Below are 25,532 nucleotides of genomic sequence, written 5' to 3'. Positions count from 1 at the left end.
ATCTATGGTATTTTACAAGTGCATATTAGTATTATTTAAGAGCCTATAGTGAAAAGTAATCTCTCTGATTTTTTGTTTTCACAAAGTGATTTTTTGCTTTAACATTTTACTAAGTAAGTAGTAAGTGAGGAGTAAGCTAGTGTCTTCACTTGTTGTTCTCTAGTTGTGTACTACTCTGCATGCACTTTCTCAGTGAGAAAGGAATGCACAGAAACAGAACTTAGAGCATGGAAACTCAATATGGTTTGAAAGCAGATGATGTTATTCTCTATTTAGTATCTACTCATTCTCGTAAGATCTGGTGAGGAGCATTCCAGAACATTTACTTTATTTTCCTCTAACTTCTCCCATATACGAAAAAGGAGCACCCTATGTATCAGAATATCACAAAGACTACAAGAAACAGAAATACTAATAATTTTCTATTGCAAAAGTAATAACTACCATACACTTGTAGGCTGACTTCATAAATTATGTTAATTAAAAATAGGAATTAATCATTAGTCTCAACTAAGAACAGAAAGAAATCTAAAAAACAAAAAAAGCAAGACATACCTCAAAGATCTGAGCAAGTTGCACTTCTTTATTTGAAAATATGGCATGTATACAGTGAACGGCTTGTTTTGCCTGATGGGGTGTGCCTCTTTTTGCTTTTTGATGCAAAATTGGAATTAATGTTCTGTAAACATTAAATAAAATACTTCAAAATACAATTTGCAACCTACAAAACAGAGAACTTTTCACCTATATAGATACACCTCTACAGAACGTGGTCTTACAAATCATGTGTTCCTTTGAAGTCTGTTCAAAAAAAAAAGATCATAATAAATTGAAAAGCAAAATGAAATTTTATTTAATATTACCTGCTGAACATCTGACTGCACACAGGCAGAAAAAAGCTCAGAGGGAAAAATTGAACATGAAAGAAAACAATGATCAAAATAAGGTTATTAAGGTTATAGCATGAGGGGAAACCATCAGTGGGGGCTTGTTATCCCATCAGGCTTGGAAGCAACAAGGCTGAAAAAAATTTATATAACCTAGGAACAGCTGCTCAACAGTATTGGGTTTATAGCTCTAACTTTGGTCTTCATTTGCAGCATATGAACAGATTAATAACTGCTTTGAGTTTTTGTATTTGAGACCCCTGAAATCCATTTTTTCTCATCACTGGCCACTGAAGGAAAGCGCAGGGCAGAAGCCACTGCAGTGTCTCCTGGAGTGTGGGAAGACTGGCCTGTCACCTAAGATAGCAACACCTAAGGCACTAACTCACTTGGTAACTAAGTCAAGATGACAGAACTGCTTACAGAACACCTGACACAGAAACATTCCAAAAAAAAAAAAATAGTTTCTAGAAAAGCTCATTAACAAAACAGCATTCAGTACACAGATTAGTGCTCAGGCTTCACTAACACATTCTCCATAAGCAAAAGTAGCAACAGCAGGTGGAGGAAAAAAATATTGACAGCATAATCATCAGACACACCAAGGTAAATCTTCATTTTAATGTATACCTTTATGTGTAAACATGTACAAGTTCACACGTGGTCTATCAGTTCTACTGAAAGCTGTGACTACATCAGCAGACTCTAGAACTGTTTGGAATTCCCTGTCCATTATCTGGGGCACAAAACCATTTGTTTCTCGTATGAGGAAGAACTTGAGCTACTGCTGGTGAACCCTGCTCCAAAGGACAGCAAGCAATCTGCATACAGTTGGTTTAAAAAATAAAAAACCCAAACAGGCTACTTGAAACAAAGCTATTCTATATTTACGATAAACATCACTGAATACAGGAAATCTTGAACATCTGCTTGTGTTCTGACACTTTTTTGTGCAGTAGTAATATTGCAAGTATTTCAATATATGAGAACTTGTAATCTCTGCTTTATAACCTGGATTAGTTAAAAGGCTGATTTTAACATTTTAGATGTCAGTCACCAAGTTGTAAAGTCTGTGAATACTGAGTAGATTACGTAGTTTAATCAACAGTTAAAGCATGAATAGTATGATGAAAACATATAGGCAGCCATTTATTCTTTCATGGAAATTTATGCCTGCTTTTGGAACTTGTTTCTCAATTTGTTTCAAAACAGAGCTGTTAACTATGGCTTACATTTTCATTCCTTACAAATATAGAAACTGTCATATGAAGGAAATTATTGTGCCAAGAAATTACATCTTCACCATATTTTTGTTGTTGCTTGTTTTGTAACCTGGGAAACATGCCTCACTCTGCTTTTAACATGTCTATTGTAAGAGGACTTTTATTAGGCAGGTAACATCTTAAATAAACAAACAAATACTGAGAGAACTGGGAATGAAAAAATGAAGAGTCAGAAACTTTGTGAAAGAATACAAAATGATGGAAGATAAGCTGTTCATATTCACAAGACTACAATGTAACTTTAGGGGCAGCATTCTGAATTTTAACTACCAAGAGCCAGAAGTCAGGGTATGAGAAACAGCACGTAAAGAAAGGCACTCACGATCTTATCTGTGGCAGGTCTGTTTCTATTTTGTGACCCGTGTTTCTGAAAATCTGTATGGCTGCCTCAGCTACCTTATCATCTTCCATCCTGAGGCACTGCAGCAGAGACTCATACGTCTCTGCAGAGTGAAACGAGGTAGGATGTGTAAAGGACAGAACCTGTAGGTACATATTAAACAGAATGTATAAAGGTATATTTCTCCAAGGTAAGTGAATCATCAGAAAAACAAACTTAGAGCTGTTTATGAGCCTTACCATCAACATAAATAGCTATTACATGCTCACATGGGACTATCACACTCGACTCCATTTTTGGAGAAAGTTATTCAGACATTTTCAAATAAATTCATCTACACTTCATTCTTCAGAGACTCTTTTCCTCCAAACGTTTTATAGGATAAAACATTATTTGAATTTAGAAAATATCTATTAAAATTAATACTCATCCAAAATTATTCACACTTGAGAAAAGTCCCACCTCAATTATCTAAACTCCCCCTCCATGCCCTTCTTTACTATTGGACTGCCCTCTTTTTAACACATTGAAAATAAACTGCCAAATTTGTCACAGATGCTATCCAGATATTTCAAATCCTTCCTTCTGTCCCCTTCAGGCAATTCTCACTCATCACTACCTTCCCTCCTCCTTGTTTGCTTTTCTTACAGCACAGTACAAGCCACCAAGATGTGCCTCTCTCCTAGCTTGCCCTTTTCTCTTCTTTGCACTTTGTCTTTAAATTCCTCTTTGACTTCCCAAAGAAGAAACCAATTCCTGCTTTAAGGAGCGTACTTCTATTCTGGGTGTCCTTTGTAAAATATAATAAATATAATTTTTCCAAAAACATTTTATTTTTGATATTATTTTCCCAAGCAAGCATTAGTAATCAAAACCTTTCAGTCATTACAGATGTTCACTAAATAACAGCTCCCACATAATGAATAAATATTTAAATAAATACTATTAATAACATCCATTCTTTAGTCACACCACTGCCATTCCTTCCTTTACAAACCACAGTTACTTTAATGCAGATTATTTAATCTAAGTTACCTTGAGAAGTTCAAGTCCTGCACGAATTGCAGTATCAGGACTTACACCCTCCTCTTCATCATCAGCTGTCCCCTCTATTGATTTATTCATCAATTTTACTAGTGCACTAAAATAAGAAACAGAAAAACAGAAACTAAAAAAAACCCCAAATGAACTTGAAAACACACAATGTCAAGTTTAAGCAGCAAAATTACCTGGTTTTGGTAATAATTTAGGGGATAACGGTATTCTGTTCTGTTTTTGTTATAATTCTTTTCTCAAATTAAACTATTTCATTATTCCTTTTCCTTCTGAGTTCGTTTGCTGCAAAATTTAATTGCTTAGGAAAAAGGCATGCTGGCAACATTCAGATCAATAGAGTTGCATGTGTTTCAGTATATAATTAGGTTGCCAGACAAGTCTCAAAAGGAATAGAAACATTCTCTTACTCAATCCCATAAAAATTAATTAATTCAGCCGTTACATGGAAGACTGTGTTGCGGTTAACTATGTGAAAACTATGATCATCATATTCACTTCACACCCCACAAATAGCAGTTTCACAGGGAACAACTGCTATATTTTATAATCATTTGTAGATACAGTATTGCAAAGAAGAAAAAAATCCTCCCACGGCCCTCCAAAAAAACCCAAAACCAAGACCCTACAAAAAGAGAAATGCAAGATATTTGTGTAAGATTTATATTATTAAATGATCATCTACAGATAGGGCAGACTAACCTAAATCCGGAGAAAATACCTCTTTTTGTTACTTAAATTAACTTCACAACCATTCATGAGCCGGTATGATCTTCCAAACTCACCTAATGGCTTCTGAGTCAATATGTACAGGAGCAATTCTTTCCAAAAGAAATTTGACCATTTCCAGAAAAGGATTTGTTGGCTGCTTAGGATTTGCAAGTTTCCGGGCTATCTCTCTCTACAAGAATGTTACATCACAAAAAATAATTACACTCATTTTAATGATTCCCTAAGCATGTTGAGTAAGTTAAATACAATTAGTTCTTTCAGCTACAGAAATTGTGTAAATAGTCAGTAAAATGTATTTAAAGGAGGACTGTTGTTATCCCTGTATCTTTATCACATTGCACTGAAGGTAGGCATGCTTTACAACAGTATTAAAACTCAAGATATATGTAAACTTCTAATAACAGTTCCTTGGTGTTTCTCAAAGAGTTGCAGACCAAACTCAAAACAGAACCGAGGGAGCACTAAGTGTAACAGACAGAATTTAAGTATCAATGTAAACAAGAGTAATTCATAAATCTGTAGATAACCTTGCTGCGTGCTTCAGATTCCATAAGCAACAATAATAAAAGCTACAATGCTGCAGATGTGGACAGATACTACACTTCGGTTACAATAGATGCTCAGACTCCATGTTCTCGCCTGTGGATGTCTTTGAATCAAAAAATAGGCTTTTCCCACTCTGAATGCACCAAGTGTCAAGAACACCCAATTCTGCTGCAAACTCAGCAGGAGGTGGTGGATACAAAAATATTTTTGTTTTGAACACAAGTTTAAAATGTCTCAAATAAATAATTTCTCAACCTTCCTTCTCCTTCAGGTTTGGAAGCTGTAGATCCTACACAGACTGGGAACTTGCCCTAACCGTTTTGATAAAGAATCTCTAGGAGAGAAAATAAGTCTTCTGTTTGAAACTGCATCACTGCTTTCCCAAATTGCAAGATTGACTGTTTTAGAAAGGGCTATATTCTGTACGTTAGTGGTTAGAGCATAATTCTGAAGGCCATTCTGTTCTCTTCCCCGGACAATTACAGTGCCATTAGGCAAAAACCAAGAAGCCAGTGTTTGCTGATGCTCTCTATCGAGATTTTTGTCAACCAAATTGCTGCAATTGTTGGCACTGTAAATCTCTGGAAAAGCCTGATGCAATATTAATGTGTGTATTCTCAGCAGTGATATTAAATACATGAGAGAGAAAAAAAACCACGAAGATTGATCTCAAGATAATTTTGTAGGAAGAAAAACGAAGGAATAATATGCAGATGGTGCAATAGTTGTTGTGCTGGTACTTATGTAAGTTTTGTCAGTGCTGGGAGACAGTTTATAAGTTTACCATAAAAAAGACTCTTGAAATAAAACACAAAAAAACCCAAATTTAGTCTTTTAAACTTAACGTTTGATCCTTACAACCCCAGGAAGGAATAAAGGAATAAAGTCAGTGGTTTTGTTGTTTTTTTAGGAAGCAAATGATAGCCAAAGGTTATATTATAAGTAATCTCTAAAGGTTAACCAGAAGGTATTTCATAAAAATGAGAAACGTATATAAATCATTTTAAGATACCAAAATAGACTGTTAAGTCTTAACTGTTTAAAGCACAAACATTAAAAAGTTTACTTTTCCGTTTCCTTACCACACAGACATCTGCCTGTTTACAAGAACACGTAGGGCTAATTAACAGTTCAAGCTGGGACCGAAGCTTTTCATCATCACCTAGAACCTGATTGAATTTCTTCACAAAATCTTGCGCTTTCCCAGGATCTGGAAGGTTTTCTATATAATTAAACACAGTTTAATATAAGATAAATTTGCTACTGCAGTACAACAACATTCATAGAAATTTAATTTTCAAGAACATTGTAACAGCAGTTTAAAGAACTTGTTAATACTTACTTGCTATGGTCATCAGCTTCCCAAACATGGCAGCACTGTTTGCTTCTGACTGGGGACAACAGCAAACAGAAACAAACAAAAAAACATCAGTACTGTTTCCCTCATGAAAATACACCTTTAAGATCATCTGCCAGTCCTATTGCAGCAGCACGTTCAAATGGAAAAAAGTGCTATGGGAAAAAGACCTAAAAAACCCAACCACCACTCCTAACAAACAAAGGAAACCCCTCAACATTAAACCCAAAACACTAAGGGTAACCTCCCATACAAAACCCCAAAATAACCATGCACTTCCATTTAAAGTCACTGCTAGTTTCAAGATATACTTTTAAAAGTAATATTCTAGTATAAACAATTACAAATTTACAAAATATTCCACTTAGAAAACCTCAAAGTAATTTATAAAGTGAGAATCAGGAATTCCATCAAAAATGAACAAAAAACTTGAAAAATTGACTTAATTTCTTCTGAAAATACTTAAGGAGGCCATATACACATGGCAAGAATTACTGAAAGCAACTTAATGAGAACAGAACTCTGTCTACATGTTGAAATCAAAAGTCAAGTGACCAAATAGTATAGCATTGAAAAATGGTAAATTAGTCTAACAAATCCATTTGATAAAGTATTAAGTTTTTAAAAACCGTACTGTGGGCTGCTTATGCAAGTCTAGCAATTCGCGTACGTGACTCCTCAGCATGTTCTGGCACTTCCACATCTCATTCAGTGCTCTGAAAAAGCACAAAACCAGAAAAGAAAAACATGATTTGTTTGTCACAAGAACATGTTGGATGTAATGTTAAATAAATAATCTTGTTTACTAACTACACCACCTGACTGAGTGAATCAAATGAAAAACAGTAAGTATTAGCTGAATTGGAACTATACTCACTTGACAGCATTTGGATCCAAGCTGGCATACAAATAGTACAAGCACTTCATTCGCTCTTCTGTTTCCAAATTGTGTGGAACAAGATACTGAGCAAAGATCTTCTCAACTAATAATCTGCAGGAAAAGAACAGAGAAAATCTGTACAGTTCCAAAACTGGTAATATCTTTTAGACAAGCTGAAAGAAAAAAAAAAACCAGAAACACAGAAAAAAACAAACAAACAGAACTGAAACTAGATTTTTCCCCCACAGAAGACAAATGGCCTCTTTTCATCCGTACAGATCCCTTCCCATTGCTGATAGAAAGATTAACAAGAACTGCCTCTTAGGAGCTTTTCTGTTAAATTCCACCTTTAAGAGGATGAAACTTTTTGTCAGCATCCAGATTCTCCTTTTTCTCTAGGTTGGAAGAATCTTAGTTCGCTTTCATGCGTAAGTGAAAGAGATACAGACAGTATAAGGAAGAGAGGATATACAAATTTAAGTGGAAGGAAAAATCTGAAGCATCCTATAGAGGGAAAGGGCAAGATAAAATAGCAGTATTTGGTAAACACTAAATATTTGAAATTATTATATAATACAGAAAATAAAGTCGGGAATGAAAAAGGTAGAGAAAAAGAACAGCAAAACATATGCAACAAAAGGAGTATAGGGAAAACTCAGTGCAAACCAAACCAGCGAGAACTTTATCCAATTATCTCTCTTAAAGCAACAGCAAAACCCTAACAAAAACAGAAGTAGACATAGCTAGAGTTTTCAATAAAATACAAAGCTCGAGCTACTGTACGACTGTAGAGTTCATCTAGTAACACTACCCAAAATGAAAGAACACTCAGATGTTTATTTCATCCTTAGCCATGAGAGCTGTGCACAGCGTTCAGTTACGTAACACCATATTTACAGGCAGATATTTTGAATTTACAGGCTTTGTTTACTATGATTCCTGATAAGTACCCAAGGAGTGCCTCGTACAAAGAACACAAGCAGAACAGGTTAAATATAAGTTATTTCAACGCAAAGAAAATTCAAAGGGACATGAAGTCAATGCAGAGGAATAAAAGTATGACTATGAATACAGTTATCACATGGAGTTCCATTAATATTAAAGAAAACTTGGCTTTTTCCCTTTAGGTGCACATTTTCACTATTGATGATTTCAACTACATTACTTGAAAAACAGGGTTTTTGGATCTCGGGACATTTAATCTCCGTTTAATATAACAGGTGACTGGAGGCATCAGAGCTACCTACTTCACTAATCTCCGAGTAGAGCTGTGGTCTATGTCTCTATATTGACATCTATTTTGGAAAACGTATCTGTAAATATTGTAAACATTGTACTCTGTCTTCCTTGGGCTGTGTCAGTTAGGGTAAAGATTTACAAATAGATAGTATCTATGGAACACTGACTTTTCTCCTGTGAAGAAAGTCATTGTCTAGCATGTTAAGAGCTGGCAACAGGACAGTGTTTATGGAGTGGTTATGTTGCACCATTCCCTATGTATTTGTTGTAGAACTAAGAATCTTAGCACATAGAGGCGATAAACTACCTTTACAGCTACAAGTTCTCAGTCTTGAGCACAGCATAACAATAGTTATATTAGATGGCGTTAGCATTAAGGATGTACAGAAGAATTTCTTTTGTTCCAACTCATGCCCAAATACTATGTGATATTGTATTGCTCATTATCTTTTGAAAGAACTGGTGTCATTCCATGTGCATAAAGGAAATCACTTCAAAGCACAGAGAGCTGTTCAACATTATATTTTTATCCTCCTCCTTTCTTACAGAAAGAATACAGGCCAGAAGTTGCCAATTTTGACTTATACTTTTGTGTTTAAAGGCCTGGAATGGTTGAGCCTTTAAGATCATAACATTTTTACAGTTCTTCTAGCGCCTAAAGTACTACCTTTAGAACTCTATCAATAACAACACTGAAATACACTTACTTCATAGAATCATATAACAGCTTGGTTTTGAAGGGACTTTAAAAGTCCACCTAAATCGAATGCTCTGCCACGGGCAGGACTACCACCCACTGGATAAGGCTGTCCAGGGCCCCATCCCACCTGGCCTTGAGCATCTCCAGCACTGAGTATTCAGAGTTTCTCTAGGCAGCCTGTACCAGTGCCTCATCATGCTCTGAGTATAAAATTTCTTCCTAACATCTAATCTAACCCTTCCCTTCTTTAGCTTAAAAATACTGTCACTTGTCCTATCTTCCACAATAAGGGTATCAACCAATGAGAGAGAGCAAGAATTTCACTGTCCAACCTTAAAAATTAGCAAAAATTTAATTAAAATTCAGGGTATCAGACCAAACTAGAAGAATACTGAGAACAAAGCTGCCCGTTTTTCAGTGTGGACACCCAAAAAGCAAACAGCATGCAGTCACTGCACTCGAAAGACTGCCTTATATGGATTAATAAGACTTCTAGAAGACAATCACACTCAAAAAAGAAACAGAGCTTTGATGTCGTTGTCCTTCAAAATTCCTTGACTTGATTATTATTATTATTATTATTATTATTTCAATAAGCAGGAAAATTAAAAAAAAAATAGCTGACACATTCACCACAGAACTTTGATTCATTCTCTGTGTGCTGAATGAGCTATGAACTTGCTAGAAAAAAAACACAAATCTCTCCATGTAATTTATAGCATATTTGATGCAAACACGAATACAAAATTAGCTTTGTATGAACTACACAGAGATTTCCTAGTTGATTCCACTATTTGATAATTCTGCCTCAGCAGACTCCCAGCATACAATTTATTATTTTTTAAAGAAAACAATTAATAAAATATGTAACAGAAACAATTACTATCAGGAAGACAAACAAAAGCAAGATGCTTCAACTGCAGCAGTCTTTTGTGATACAGAATTATCTGTAATAGGTGGCAATTGGAGAAAGATGTTACCCATTTGGGCAAGTTACTACGATTATGCAACATATTTTGGTAGTAGCCTGTACACACAAGATGCTAAAAAACACTATAAAGATATGGCTGGATTCCAGGTCTGCTACATTAGAAATCTAAGTTCAATTTCCATCATTGCATGATTGCACAGGTTGGCTTTTCTTGTGAAAAGACAAAGAAGTAAGAGCTGAAAAACTATCTTCCAAAATCTGAGCCAAAATATCTTCTCTCCCAAGCCAAAAACAATATTTCAAAAATTAAAGGGATTGAATGATAAACAGGAAAAATTAGACAACGGCGGAAGCACTCTGTGACATTTCTTCAGTTTCTGTTATGACTAAAGGGTTAATTTCTATGTAGTCTAACAAAAGGAGATGTCACTGTGGTACATACGTGCCACATACGGTACTCAGACTGTTTATTTTAACATGTAACCTCTGAGAAATAAAAGACAAACATAAAAGCATAAAGCAAAATCTGATGGCTTTTTTCCATGCAGAGGTTAGTTAATGACAGTTTGCCATTGTAGCAGACATAGTTCCATCAGTACATAGATACATGAAGAGATAATGCAACTATCCTGGAGGTCTTAATATATCTTAGCAATTACTAGTTCAATATACATAAACCCACGTGTACAGAATGTGATATAACAGATTTTTCACGATAAGCACATATTTCCATTTTCAGAGCATCTCTTATCACTGTACAATTGAAATTAGGAAGGCTTAGGTTGACTCACTTGTCATCAATGCTATTTTGATAATATATGTGCAAAAGTTTATCCTTTATCCAGCTCACTTTCTCTGCAGCATCTTTTCCAGCCTCGGCATGAAGACAGTATTTCTTGTATAGCTGGGCAAGACCCATCATAGCTTCTTTTCTTACTCGCCACTTGAGAAGGAAGAGAAGGAGAGGGGTAAGTAGTTTTGGTAAGTAGGTATCAAGCATACAAAATACAATAAATATGTAGAAGTGCCAAAAACAAAATGGCCACATTCTGCTCTCTTTTAGGCTCTGCAAACACTGAAAAATAAAGAGTTTCTAAATTAAACTTCATATTACCCATTTGTTTCTTCTCTATTCTATGCAAGGTATTATCTGTAAAGAGTAATCAGTTGCTCCCATGTACTGAGCAAAGAAAAAACAGGAGTCTGTTGGTATTAAAAGATAAGTAGAGCTTAACAGGCATGTCTGAACGAGTGCTCTCTTAAGTCAGGGCTTGGAAGATTTATATATTCAGGGTTGGGCACTGAGCAGAGATGGCAGCTTTTTTTCATCAAACAGTAAACTTGTCTAGGAATCTGCACTTTAGGCCTAGCTGAGCTTGCTATGGCTTCAACTGTGAGACCACTTTCCACAACAGTGAGAGAGCTTCATTTTGCTAGAGCTTTGAGGTAATCACCGTAAGTATTAAGAGAGAGAAAAAAAACAAAGAGAGCTGTCTGCAGTGTCCAGTTTTTGGTTGTTGCTACTTCATCCATTCATGTGAATGGGAAATGTCCCATTAATAAACACTCTGACAGGATCTACAGGCCCTCTTACACTGACTTGCCGAAGAAACAAGAAGAAACCATTTCAGAACAGATGAAGCATTAATTGAAACAGAGAATAGTACGTCCCACATAATAGTCTACAAGGAAAATCTCAGTTAACTATTAAAACTCCCTCACCAAAGACTGCAAGGCTGAGTTACAAAACTGATCATGAAAATACCTTACCTTTTGGAATAGTTAATCTATTCCTATCACAGAATTAAGAATTATAACAAAATTAAAAAACAAAAAAGATATCAGCTGACAACAGCCATAGTGGTTTTTAGTACATACAGAAAATGAGGAGGTAGAACTAAGAGTCGGTTCATGCTGAGGAAACAATCATCTTACTCTGACTAGTTGGAAGTGCCAGTGAGAAGTGGTAGTCAGCCTAAGCATTTTAGATCTCATAAGTAACTTTTAGGGGGATAATTGTCTAATGGCCGAAAAAGGAAGTGGTCTGAATCATGCCAGAACACTGAGTAAAGTCATACTGCAGGGACAAAGCATTGCTTTATAATAGTGAATACAATATATCCAAAATCAGATTTATTAGGTATAAACATGACAAATCCCTTTCCACCAAACCCATTACAGCAACATTCTCATCAAAACATGTGAATGTAAAAAGCAGAAAGCCATTATAAAAGAATTAAAGGGGTTATCTAGAATGGTGTGGTATATAGAAATAATGCCACCTAACAAACAGGAACAAAAAAAACATGGACATTGCTACATAGTACTGTCAAGCCTATTACTAAAATACCACAATCCAAAGCATTATTGAGCCACATCCAAAACAGTGAAAACAGGAAAACATATAAGCCCTGGTGAAGTTGAATGTAAAACCTTGATAAACCATGGCAGTTTCAGAACTGGTATTGTAAGCACGTACACTAAAACAAGTTCATCAAAGACACCAGAAACAGGAAGCACTCAAGATCCCTTTGTAGGGCTGAAACCCAATTTTATTCCAAGAGAATAGTCTGAGAAGGATTCTTAATTTAAGTGTCATCAGAAGATGTTTTAAAACAGATTAACTAGGAAGCAGTAACAAAATCATTAAGACCAGATGGTATCCTAACCATGATTTCAACAGGAATTTAGAAATGATGCATCAAATACTAACTATTCCATTACAGCAATCTGTCATTGAACAGATTGAACAATTGTCCAGGAAAAATTGAATATGGCAAATGTGAAATGATTTTTTCCCAAAAGGATTCCAAGAGAAAGAATGCCCCTATATCAGAAAATGTGATTTTGAATGGGAAAACAGACTGAAACAAAACAGTAAGAGCAATAAAGTGCAGACAGCAGAATAAAGAAAAAAGAAATTAGGAGAATTAATGATTATGCTTTACATAAAGGGAAGTTACGTCTAACAAAAACTTAATTATATCAGACCACAGGGATGGCAGTAAAACTCCTTGAGACCCCCAGAAATTACCAACCAAAGTATAGGAGTTAAAAGGTGGGAACAAATGGCTGGTACAATGAAGGGAATCTACAAATGGAATCAGGAGGGAATTTGTGTCACTTAATGAAAAGAATTAGAAAACATACTGAACATTAAACATAAAATTGGTTGATAAAGGACAACTGAAGCAGTCAAATCTAAGGCTATGATAAGTAACTATAGAAAAATTCTATGCTACTGAACCATTACAACATAAAATAAATTCAGATTACGATCAGGGTTTCCCACCACCTGCACTAACTGCATGAACAGCACTAGAATACAATGCAAGATACTGAAGTCAGTATGAAAGTTCTCCAAAGCTGAGAGCTCAGTACTCGGAGGTAGTGCAAAAGACAAGCAATGCTAAGGAGTAAGAAAAAAATTCTGTCACTAAGAATGTACACAGTATTGTACGTATTTCGAATGCCAGGCTGAGTCTGGGTACCTTGATTCCACCAGGACTGCAGAACAACCAGGCAAGAATGATCAGAGGTATGAAATGACCTGTATGGAAGTCAGTCACGAGTCTTTATCTTGGAAAGCAGAGGAGTAGCAAATATAAGGTATACGTATTTGTTAATTGTAAGTGGGATAGGTTTTTTTAAATTATTTTTATTTCATATGATGCAAGAACTACAATTTAAGAACTACTTTTTCCCCCACACATGCATTAAACATGACAGCTCCAGGGACACCAACAACTACAAACAGGTGAAAGGAAGAACTTTCTGAATTCAAGGGATACAGTTCCATTGAAAGATGGGATGAACACGATCAAGTAGACTGAAGAAAACCTTACAAGACAAATTGATGTAAGCCAGAACCGACCACTGTGAGAATTATACTGAGCTGTAGAGTCCTTTGGCCCAAATCTATGTTGCAACTCCTATGTTCTTACAGTATTCATCATAAATCAATGACTGTATTTGCTTGACATTGTGTGATTGGTGTTTCCATAATATGGCTATCTTTGTTAAGATGAAATTTTCCCCAGGGTATTCTAGTTAATGGTTAACCTTAAGATTCTCTGTTTCTGTGGCGTTTTTTATGCTTGTTTTTACTTTTATCAATAACATTAAAGGCAAAGACATTCTTGAAAACAAAATATTAGCACTTACTCGTTTGTCTAGTGTTCTTTCCCTTACGAAGCCAAGCAGCTGGTCATTGACTAAGGAAAGATCTCTCTTGCCCGCAGTAATAATTGTAACAATAACATCATGCCGAATAGCTTCCTCTGGGTCATGTGACCTAACCTTCAAATATTCTGTTACAATCAGAAACAATGAGAAGTTTGACTTTTTGCACATATACCACAACTTAATAATAATTACAAATTGAATGCACATATTCATTCATATGATGACAATAATCTTATTTGCAACAGGCAATTATGCAAAAGAAAGCTGCTTAGAATGCACTGAAACTTAAATGAGTAAGGGGAAGAAATGAAAAGAAAAAGATAAAATAAAGATTTATTTCTAAAAAGCAAAGAAGATAATTTATAAAGAATTGGCTGTTGCTAAAGGTTAGCTTGTATCAAAAAAGAACAATATTTTTGGTTACATCTGAAATTCTGCTCATAGTTAGAACGATGAGGAACTGAAGGAACAAACTTTTTCTAAACTCAATGGAAAAGAGCACTGAGGAACACACCACCTGTTTTTGAAAATAATTCTTTACGTTGCAGAATGTTTGCCTTCGTGTAGAAAAACTTGCTATAGAATCTGAAAATACTTGAAAACTGCAATGGGCAGCTTCTTGAGGATTCATTGCAAAGGCCACACAGTGTCATGCATTCCATGCTCACGCATGCTTTTTCCTCATAGGCTTGTTTTCAGTGGAAAGTGATTATACATTAGTAAGCTACCCCATTCAGTGTCAAGCATTGGACTGATACATTTTAGAACTTTACTGTTAAATACAGAAGTAATTACATTTTACCCTGCTCATTTCTTAAATCATTCTAAATACCAGAAGAAGCATCTCACCAGTGAGGTCTTTTGCTAAGTCTGGATGGTTCATTAAACAATGACTGGCGAATTTCACACTCTCTAATCTCACAGGGACATGGATATCATTGAACCTAGAGAGACAGAAGACTATGAATGTTAATTTTTAATTAGCCTTGCAAATCAAGATTATTCTCTATGTAGTAACATGTGTTGGTAGTATGTCCCATTAATTATTGGAATGCTTTTAGATGACAAAATAATATACTACAAACATTCCAGATTTATTTCCATAATCAGGGAAGCATAAAATCATAGAATGGCCTGGGTTGAAAAGGACCATAATGATCATCTACTATTCATAATGTACCTCAGATAAGTTTGTTACTACTTATGAAATAAAGTTAGAACTAAAATTAAAGCATAAACACACTATATTGCACATGAAATGTTGGCCCATTTGTTTTCATTCAGTGACAAATTTCTCTCTGTCATACATTCACCATCAATCATCACTATATAGTAAATATTTTGTATGTATACAGATACTATATAAATATATGAAATTACAAAGAATGTATGTATATGTCCATATAACACGTATCATTTAAAAACATTTGTTTTTTTAACGATGAATTTCTGTATTTACTTTAAAGTAAATGACCTCATTCAGAAGATAAATGCCAAATAAAACAAATAGTTGCAGTAAACATGACAGTATTGTCTGGAATTTCATACTGTGTAATTTATACCATGCATCTAATGTAGCTGTTTATCTAACCCATATCCTCATAGGAATATAGCAGTAATCATTCAGGCTTTTTATTTCAATATGCAACCCTATGCAACTCTCTGCTTCAAAGACTTAATGAAAAAACTTGTTCAAATACAAACAGTTACATTCCCTAACAACACAAAATCAAAACACTATCAAGAAAATTCAGCACAAGTATGAAAACTCAGAATTCTGTCACTATTTCTCCTACCGCCCAAGAAAGCACTGCCAAAGAGGACGATTTTGTGTGGCCAGATCAGAATCTTTAGAGCCAAAGAGTTTAGCCAAGAGTCGAACAACAGCCAAACGTTCTTCTCCATCATTGCTCTGAAAAGCAAAAAATGAAAAAGAAACTGCAATTCATTACCTGTGATATCTTAATAACAGCTTATGGCTTCCGTTTCCTTATGTATTTATAGTTTAGACTATAAAGTTCGAAATATTTTTTAATAAACTCCAATTACTCCAATTAAATTAGATTATTAAAGAAATATAATTAAATACACACACAACCTGTATATAAGCCCAAAGTTTAAATTATTAGTAATCGATTAGAAGACTATGGTTTGAAAATGCCTCTCGGGAATACAAACAAACCTATAAACCAGTTTGAATAAAATGTATTTCTAACAATTTCAACAGCAAATGGTCTCATTTTCACTTTAAAACACACTTAAGACTTCTATGCATGTGAAAAATAAATAGCATCTAAGATTTTCAAAGAAGATGTGCACAAAGAAAAGATACTAAAATAAACTGATGTAGTTTCATAGGTTACCTATTCCTTATTTTTCATTGTCAGAACCCTATGTGAGCAAACACACGCTTCACAATTCTTTCCACTATCTGCTTACCCAGACACACCTTTCTAATTTAAAAACAAAACAAAAGGATACATTAACCATCTCCAAAGATTCACAATCAGTCAGCTGAATTGCGGATGATTATTAAGAACACGACAAAATATTTGGAAACAATTCCTCTATTATTAAAACATTATTATTTCACAAACTGAAATACTGCAAATTGATATGGAAGCTGGCAGCTTTCCGTTCCATGAGGTAAGCCAGTCACATCCCAATTACTTCACAAACTTGAAGTGAAATCCAAAGATTAAGAACATACAGCATTCATGCCAGACCATATGGATTCATGACTTCAATGATTTTATATTTTGTGTGCACACATAATATGCATTTGTAAGCGCAGAAAGTACACAGTTTGATTTAATGCTTTGGTGCCTTTATTTTAACAACAAATATAATATTAAACAAAAATGACAACTAAAATTTCTATCATGCTAATGAACAATTATTCATCTACAGCACCTCACACTTTAATATCCATTTGAATTTTATTACTTGTCCCACCCAACCTACATTGCAACCTACCTTCAGTTTGAATTCAAGCTGGGGCATGACAGACAGCAGTAAGTGAGGATCTATGGCAAAAAGCTCTTGTATCAAGTCAAATACATGCTCTGATAAGTCACTTACTGAAGACTTTCCCAGTACCAGAACCTGGTTAAAAAACTAGAATGAAAGCATTATTATTTAGCAGATTTCATAGAATCATGGAATCATAGAATACTTAAGAGTAGGAAGGGACCTTTAAAGGCCACCTAGTCCAGTCCCCTGCAATGAACAGGGACACCTACAGTTCAATCAGGTTGCTCAGAGCTCCACCTAACCTGGTGTTGAATGCCTCCAGGGATGGGGTATCCTCCACCTCTCTGGGCAATATACACCAGTACCACATCACCCTCATTGTAAAAGACTTCATCCTTATATTGAACCTAAATCTAGGCTACTTAAGTTTGAAATCATTTCCCCTTGTCTTATATCACAACAGTCCCTGCTAAAGAGTCTGCTGTCCCCTTCTTTCCTGCTTCCCTGTTCCTTCATTGACATAAACATTGCTAAAAAACACATTTTAATGTTAACAATGGATGCCTGGTTGCTAGATAGAAAAGCACTAACAACTCCTTTTGTTGCAACAGGATTCTTTGGTGCCAGATAATATTGCAAGACAGGTAATGTGTTGTCACAGTCTAGATCTACATGCTTAAGAATGAGATGGAAAAAATCTACTTCCTCTTCATTTATATGGGACATCTTTCTATTAAAAAAACAAGCGAGCTAATGATTCCTATTTAGAAAATGCTATTCTTCCAGTTGCATTTCCAAATGTGGCTTTTATAAACATCATTTTTAAATACACAAACCTCCAATAAATCAAAGCATCAACAAGCACAATTGTTAGTTGCAGTAAACGTGAATTAATATACATACATTGGCAATGCACGGTTCAATGGTCTGGACGGTCCTTTTCAGCAGGACTTTTGCAAGATCAAATGCTTGCTTATTAAGGTTCTGGAAGAAAAAAAAAAGTGAAGGGTGGATAAGCTGATTGCCCTGAAAATTATGAACTACTGCAAATAAAACACAGATAAAGCATAAGGATGATCGACTATTAGAAAGATTGTATTTGGCAAGTCTACACTGAGAACGATTCTCTCATGTTCTTTTAGCTGACAAGATGACAAAAACAAAGCTCTCATCAACTGGTATTAAGGAGAAACAAGTGACCAAATAGCCCTTCCATAGTTAAGAGGCCTCCCCTGCCATTAGGGATTCTAATAATACATCACATTGCTGTCAATAGAAAGGAGCTGGTACTACGACACTGCATCTCATGGCTTCATGTATGTATGACCTGTCACAGAAAAGGAGGGTCACTTACAGCTAAAGGGATGTGGAATTCTAGAAAAGTTGAAAACATGGATTTCATAAAAGAGTACAGAGACTTAAAAGCAACTAGCTGAACTAGAAAACTAACATGTGTTAGGTAAGAATAGGATTTATTAAGACAAAAGCTTAAGATGGGAAAGAAGCAGGAAAAAAATAACAGGGAGGTGGAAGAGAATTTGACTGACAAGTAGAGGCAAAAAACATGTCTCCACAGAAGCCTGGGGAAATATATATTTACATATTTATATATAAATATATATTTATATATTTATGTCTCCAATACATGTATTTATTGGAAGTAAAAGTGGCATCACCCATAAAAATGGCATAATCCATAAATATATGGAAACAAATATACATTTCCAATACATATATTTATTGGAAGTAAAAATGTGTGCTTTGTTCCTGTTTAAGTACAGAATTTCTTAATAATGAGTAATCCAGACACAGCAAAGAAACAGCACTAAACAAATCCTAATGATAATTTTCAGTCCACTGTAACAAGGCTTGAAAAACTACAACTGTCATGGGTAACCTGAAGTGTGCAGAGATATAAGCAAGGTAAAGGCAATTAAAATTGTTATAATGATATACTGTTATAATGTTTTACTTTGCAGACCTTGTGTGCAGGAATGAGGTTAATCAAAATGGAGTCCAGCAGCTCCTGAGTTACTCCATCGCCTTCCATGATGATAGAACTCATCAAATCCAGCATATGCATTTGTACCTTCTGGTTGTGGCTATTACTAAGAAGATAAAAGCATATTATCAAGTCAAAGTTTTCAGAAACTGACAAATACTAATAGCCCTTCAAGAGGCAATGGATGAACACTAAACAGAGATCAGCTCTTGCTTTTTCAACTATTGAAAATATCAGCACAACTATTCAGATTTCCCTCTGTTCTAGAAATATTCAAAAACCTAGAATACTCTAGCTTTGCTTTAAGAAGGGAAACCCAAGAGAAGCAAACATCCAACCACAGAAATAAAAATGCACAGAAGTCAGAATGAAGTATAGCATTGCAACATAGAAATTTTAACAAGTCAGAAATGTCTGCTTTTAGAAACACGCCTCTATATTGCCAGTAATTTGTACTCATTTGCTTTCCTATTATCTCCTCGTTTGGAGGAAGGGAGACTTGTTCTGTTCAGATCTATTCATTTGTAGGCTACGTAAGGATTCAGTCTATCCCCAGATCTGATGATATTTTGACAGTTTAATAAAATTGAAGTGATTCAACTTACTTGATAACTGAAAAAAGAGTCCTAAAAAGCTGAATAAAAATTTCATTGCAATCTTCCAACTCAAAGCAGATGTTGTAAGATTTAACCCAAGCTAAATTCTAAAACAAAAATAGGATATTCAGGATATTAAAACTTTGCAAATCACTTAAGTATAATCATGTTAGTTACTTTTTCTTCTATTCAGATAAAAATATTATACAATAAAAAACCCTTTGGAGAAAGAGACTGGATATTTGCTTTGCATATATACAGCTCTTAACACAAAGGGGCTTTGCAGTATACAACCACCAGAAAAATTAGAGAACGATCTGATTTCTTAAGTACAAAAGCAGATTGACAGAATCTGTTAGCACAGTAACGTTATATCTAAACTTATTTTGAATTCATGGTATGAAACGATGCTGGGTTGTTTTTTTTTTTTAATTAATAAAATCTTTTAAGACAAAGCACTTTCTAAATGTACACTGATAAAATCCCAACATTTCTAGTCCCACTATCAATATAAGAATATTTGCATTTTAAACAGCAATTAATTTTTTTCTCTTTACAAGGTAATAAAACCTTAAGGGTACACAATACAAAAAGAAACCGATGCCTAAAATTGCAAGATAAAGGCTAAACACTGATAAATATCAATCATTTTAACACAACCTCAACTATAGGCAGCATGAACTCATTAAATACCTATTAAATTTTAATTGCTAAAAGAAGCAATTTATTGAACATTTGTCTGCTATCACTTACACTACAAACAGCTGTAAATCGGGCAGGTAAGATCTATTACATTTCTTAGAATCACAGAGAAAGCAGCATCTACTTAAAGTTTCAATTATTACGTTACCTCTAACAAGTAAAAGTATCTGTTAAACTGAGGGCTCTTTGTGTCCTCCAAGCCTTTTAATTGTCTTGTAATAAACAAGAATATGTCCTGTCAAAACACAAGAAGGCATTTACGAGTTAGATTCTGCAGAGAATGAAAATACAACCAGTTAGTACTGACACCTACTCCCTTTTACAGGCTCATGATATAAAATATTTTAGGCACTGACAGAAATCTATCAACAATGCATTTCAGGCCTTTAAAACACTCCACTGACTCACGGGACCAAAGCAAGAGCCCTTTAATGAAATTGAGTATCAGTATAAATGCATTAAAAAACATCTGAACAATTTTTATTTGCAACAGGAGAACGAGGCAGGGAAAAAGCCATTATTTACCTTAAGTTTGTCATGGGAAGTATATGGAGCTTCAGGAGCATAGATACGAAAGATATCAGCCAAGCAACATGCTACAAGGAGGCGCACATCTTTATTGGGATTCCTGAGGAAGAATTCAGATGCAAGGTGCAAGGCTAATGGGAGATACTGCTGTTTCTCATCTTCTGAGTCCTGGTCCATATCCATGAACGTTTTTACCACCATCTGGAAAATACAGGGGGAAAAAAAACCAACAACCTCATTTGAGTGCTTTCAGCTATTATTCATAGAATCATAGAACCACCAAGGTTAGAAAAGATCTCCAAGGTCATCCCATTCAACCATCCACTCACCACTTCCCCATTAACCACATCCCTTAGTACCACATCTAAGTGTTTCTTGAACACTTCCAGGGATGGTGACTCAGCCATCACCCTGGGCAGCCCATTCCTGCACCTCACCACCCTTTCAAAGAACAAATTTTTCTAATATTCAATTTGAAATTCCTCTGGCACAATTTGAGGCCATTCCCTCCAGTCCTATCACTAGTTCTGCAGGAAAAGAGGCCTATCCTCACCTCACCACAACCTCCATTCAGATAGTTGTAGAGAGCAACTATGTCTCATTCCTAATATTTTCTAAAGAGATGAAACAATATCAATACGTTTTAGACCACTGAGTTGCAGTAATGCAACTTTTTGTTTGCACAAACATCAGAAAGAGAAAAGCATTACTCTGATGCTTAAATGATAATTAAATGTCAACTCGATGTTTTACACTAAGACACTGAAAAACACACAGCGGCTCTTCTCATTTTGGCAATATGAACCTGAGGTGCAGCACAAAATGCTACATATTGATGAGCTTGGAGCCCTAAAACATTTAAGTGTGAGGACTTGCCTCATTAGGAGGAGCTGGAAGTCATCTCAGCCAGCTGGCCTAAAATATGGGCAGGGTAATGCAGCTGCGCAATCAGCTGTACCAGCCTACAAGCAGGCAGTCTTACAATGGCTGTATCAAGGCACAGAGACCAACAGCTACTTTACATGCAAACAGTCCTTTTATCTGAATTAAATGAACTAGGTACCAGATAACCATTTCATCCCTCGCGTAAAACATCCAACTCTGCAGACCTACTCTCTCTGCATACTTCAAACTGCATCTATATTCTTTTATATATAATGAAAAAACTATGTTTTTTCCTTGTTTCCTCTAGCACAGTAAAAAACAACTAGTTCCCATGAAATGCCATCAAATTATTTTGAAATGTTTCATTTCACTGGGATTTTATAATGTCAACACAATCAATTGGCAAAACTGAAAGTAAGAATTTAGTCTGAAAAAATAAAAGAGCCACAGGTTTAACTTTTCAAACAGGGACATCATTGGAGGGTAGGACTCGATGATGTCTGGAGGTCCCTTCCAGCTCCTATGATTCTGCGACTGCCCCATGACCTAACATCTAGGAACACCAAAAATCAGGGTGGGTGGGAATAAAACCCAACTAGAGCAAAAAAGAACCTTAAAGCTACTGCCCACAAAAATCCCAATTCTACCTACATCATCCTGTTTCCCTGAGATTACTCTTAAGCTACACTTAGAAGCATTAGCTGAAAGGACAAAAACACAACTACAACTAAACTCCCGTTTGACTTCTTTCAGCTGACAGCGCAGGTCTCTGTTACAGTGTCACAGACCACCTGTCCTTCTCAGGTCCTCCAGTTTAAAAACAAACAAACGGAAACCCTAGACTTCAAAATCTACCAGATTCTTTCAGTAAGAAAAGTAACTACCTCTCTGTCTGCTGGTGGCAGGACATGGAATACTCTAAATTACACAAAGGAAAAATGTAACTGTAACCGTTGTTAAGTATAAGATTCAGATAACCATACTATTGAAGGCTTTAAGAACAGGGTAGAAAGGACAGAAACACCTGCGGGTTTGGAGGTCAAAGATAAACTGTATCCATGCCATGTAAACTTGTCCCACTAAGAATCCTTCCAGTGTGGATGACATATACAAGCAAACTTTAGATCTCTCTCTCAAGTCATATCTCCTCTGTGCTTCTAGGTATCACAAGCTCCATAAACATAACACCCTTTGGGGTTCAAATCACTCGTGCAGTTCTTTTAACCATATGACAAGTCACAGAAGTCTTGCCTAAGTGCCTCCTCTGAGATATCAGGACCAGGCAAGGCAAGGCAGTGCAGCGCTGCAGAAACTTGCACAATGTTCTCACTTGGTACCAAAGTGTTGAAATATTCCAGGATTAAAATGATGGAACTAGTATTCAGCACTGTTACCTGCTTGAAAACTAACAGTCTGTGGATCTTCCCATGGCTCTCTTGTATTCAGCAGGAGCTGCCGGCAAACATCCATAAGCCTCATTCTACTTTCCTGCAAAGAGCTCCTGGATACTTCTTTCCTTTTACAAACAACACTGGGGTAGTAATTGGGCCATTGGCAAGTTGCAACTGTTATTCAGTGCACAATCTATGTTTTGTCCATTGTTTCTTTTTAGTCTCATATCTGGTTGTATTTGTGTATTGACTTTTGTTTTATTACAAAGCCTTTGGTGCATGATGTCCTGTTGGGAGCACACACAACACCCAAACAGAATAACGCCTTGGTCTTTACCTAGAATCCTAGATGCCCAAACAGGGCAAATAAGAAATCATATGTATGGGGTATATAAAACACATACCACACACACACAAAAAGAATTAGTATAAGTAAATTAACTACAAATGATAATGCAATAGTTAAAAGCATCATGTACATCTTGCTAATTAATAGTAGAGCATTCCAGGAAAATGTCATTAATATTTCTGAAGACTTGCATTTACATACACCCTACAGGGTCTGTTGATTCTGTCAAAGTTCAACGATTCTATATAGTTCTTGATTACATGTAACTAACTGCATCTAAAGTCATACACCATAGGAGTACTCTCTAAAGCCAAGCAACTACTGGCATTGGTTAAGGCATTACACCCTAGAACAACTTCCAAACACCTGCTCATCTACATAAGAGATTCATTGTTGAAACAGACGAGAAAAAACAGCCCAGACATTAAGTACAATATACACTTGGCTCTTAGCACTTGCTAGAAAGCCAAGAACTCAGTCAAAACTTCATCAGTTACAAGGCTGGTACTCCTGCCCTCAAGCACAACTGAAAAATTAGTTATCTAACCATACTCAAGAAGGCAACCTAAGCCTTTAGAAGTACAAAATATGGCATATTTGATTAAATCATTTATTCATTAACAGAATAGTATACAGCAGCTTGCTTTGCGACACACTCCTGCCTTTCTGTAGCTATCCGTCCTATTTTCTCACAAGCTCTCTAAGATGGTTACTACATTCCTACTAAAACTGATGAAGCCATAACAGGAATTCACCACTCTTTCAAACTGCAGTACTGCTGGTTAATCAACGCCCAGCCATACAGGAGAACCAACCCCAGCTAGGGCAGCAATTCCCAATCATGTAAAAACCTACCAGACTTAATAGTTTCCACCACAGACAATAGTCCCCAGTGCAAAAATCAGGAGACAAAACAGCAGTATTTGAATATATTAATGTAACATCATCCACTCTTTTCTGAACAATTAAGCACCCAATTTCCACACTAACTGCTAGCAAAGGTAAACAAAATACAGCTGTTCACATTTAAGATTAAATTCAATCTATGCTGCCTTGATTAAACGCACCTCCATGAAGTAAGCTATCACATACTGGCACTTCACTAAGTGTTAAAACTGATCTAGAAATTTTCATTATTGCTATTTTTACCACAGTGCCTTGAAATTCTAATGATCACACTAAGATTCCACCCTCCCAGGCTCTCCAAGCATAGCTGGAGCATTTCACTTCCATAACGTAAGAGAACTGCAAACCATTTCATTCCAGCTAGTGAGAACTCTGCTAAGTCACTCTATGCATTATGAACACACTGAAAATAGAAGAATTTAAGGCTTTCTGGGAGGTGCTTACCTGAATACATAAAAACACGTACTACACAAGCCAATCTCTCTGAGCTATCCCTTACACTTGCTGGAGTGAAATGAAGAGATACTGACTATATCCAAGCACAGATGTCTGATGACATCTACAGACCTCAGCTCACTTTTCTCCTGGAAGTGCCTAATTCTTACTAAAAGTCTAGCTTTCTCTTCAAGAGTATGGCTGGCATAGGAAAAAAAGCCAAGAGAAAGTCTGGTATCAAAGTTCACCCAAATACTAAAGTGTTCCATTTTGTCATTGAAGAATTTTTATGTCTTTCCTTAGATGTTTTAAGCAATATCATAGATTGCCGTCAGCATTACCTACTAACAGTAAGTGATGACCTCTGATTGAGACCATTAGTAAAATCTACAGACACGTTTATCTAGGAAAAACATTTCTCAACAGTTGCAGAAGTAATGATGTAGGCAACACATGAGAGATCTTGGTTCATCCCAGTTACAGTCTTACCTATCAGCTGGACCACCAGTAAATATGGAAACAAGGAAATTGCTGCGTGGACAGCAGTAAGACTAAAAGCCCTCTAAACATTCAAATCAGGAGGACCAGATGATTTCTATTTCAGAATTCATAAATACCCCACATTGCAATCA

General features: G+C 35.7%; 1 protein-coding gene across 7 annotated transcripts in view; it reads right to left on the bottom strand.

Annotated features, from left to right (window-relative positions):
* Positions 1 to 25,532, bottom strand: part of PDS5A (PDS5 cohesin associated factor A) — a 65,324-nt gene that overhangs the window by 16,728 nt on the left and 23,064 nt on the right. For all 7 annotated transcript variants that reach the window (XM_015862387.3, XM_015862389.2, XM_085547241.1 and 4 more), the window contains exons 3-20: positions 20,932 to 21,135; positions 20,555 to 20,641; positions 19,714 to 19,811; positions 19,088 to 19,214; positions 18,010 to 18,090; positions 17,110 to 17,250; positions 15,930 to 16,045; positions 14,983 to 15,077; positions 14,113 to 14,258; positions 10,740 to 10,891; positions 7,076 to 7,189; positions 6,833 to 6,914; positions 6,184 to 6,232; positions 5,924 to 6,063; positions 4,349 to 4,464; positions 3,546 to 3,651; positions 2,493 to 2,653; positions 556 to 679 (exon numbers count right to left, since the gene is read on the bottom strand). In XM_015862387.3, the coding sequence (XP_015717873.1) occupies positions 556 to 679; positions 2,493 to 2,653; positions 3,546 to 3,651; positions 4,349 to 4,464; positions 5,924 to 6,063; positions 6,184 to 6,232; positions 6,833 to 6,914; positions 7,076 to 7,189; positions 10,740 to 10,891; positions 14,113 to 14,258; positions 14,983 to 15,077; positions 15,930 to 16,045; positions 17,110 to 17,250; positions 18,010 to 18,090; positions 19,088 to 19,214; positions 19,714 to 19,811; positions 20,555 to 20,641; positions 20,932 to 21,135 (2,139 nt within the window). The remainder of the gene's footprint in view (positions 1 to 555; positions 680 to 2,492; positions 2,654 to 3,545; positions 3,652 to 4,348; positions 4,465 to 5,923; positions 6,064 to 6,183; positions 6,233 to 6,832; positions 6,915 to 7,075; positions 7,190 to 10,739; positions 10,892 to 14,112; positions 14,259 to 14,982; positions 15,078 to 15,929; positions 16,046 to 17,109; positions 17,251 to 18,009; positions 18,091 to 19,087; positions 19,215 to 19,713; positions 19,812 to 20,554; positions 20,642 to 20,931; positions 21,136 to 25,532) is intronic.

The sequence above is a fragment of the Coturnix japonica genome, chromosome 4, assembly GCF_054131305.1.
Source record: "Coturnix japonica strain WE chromosome 4, WE-NBRP24, whole genome shotgun sequence".
Classification (NCBI taxonomy): Eukaryota; Metazoa; Chordata; class Aves; order Galliformes; family Phasianidae; genus Coturnix; species Coturnix japonica.
Note: the sequence above shows the minus strand (reverse complement) of the source record. Positions and strands in the feature narration are given on the sequence as shown.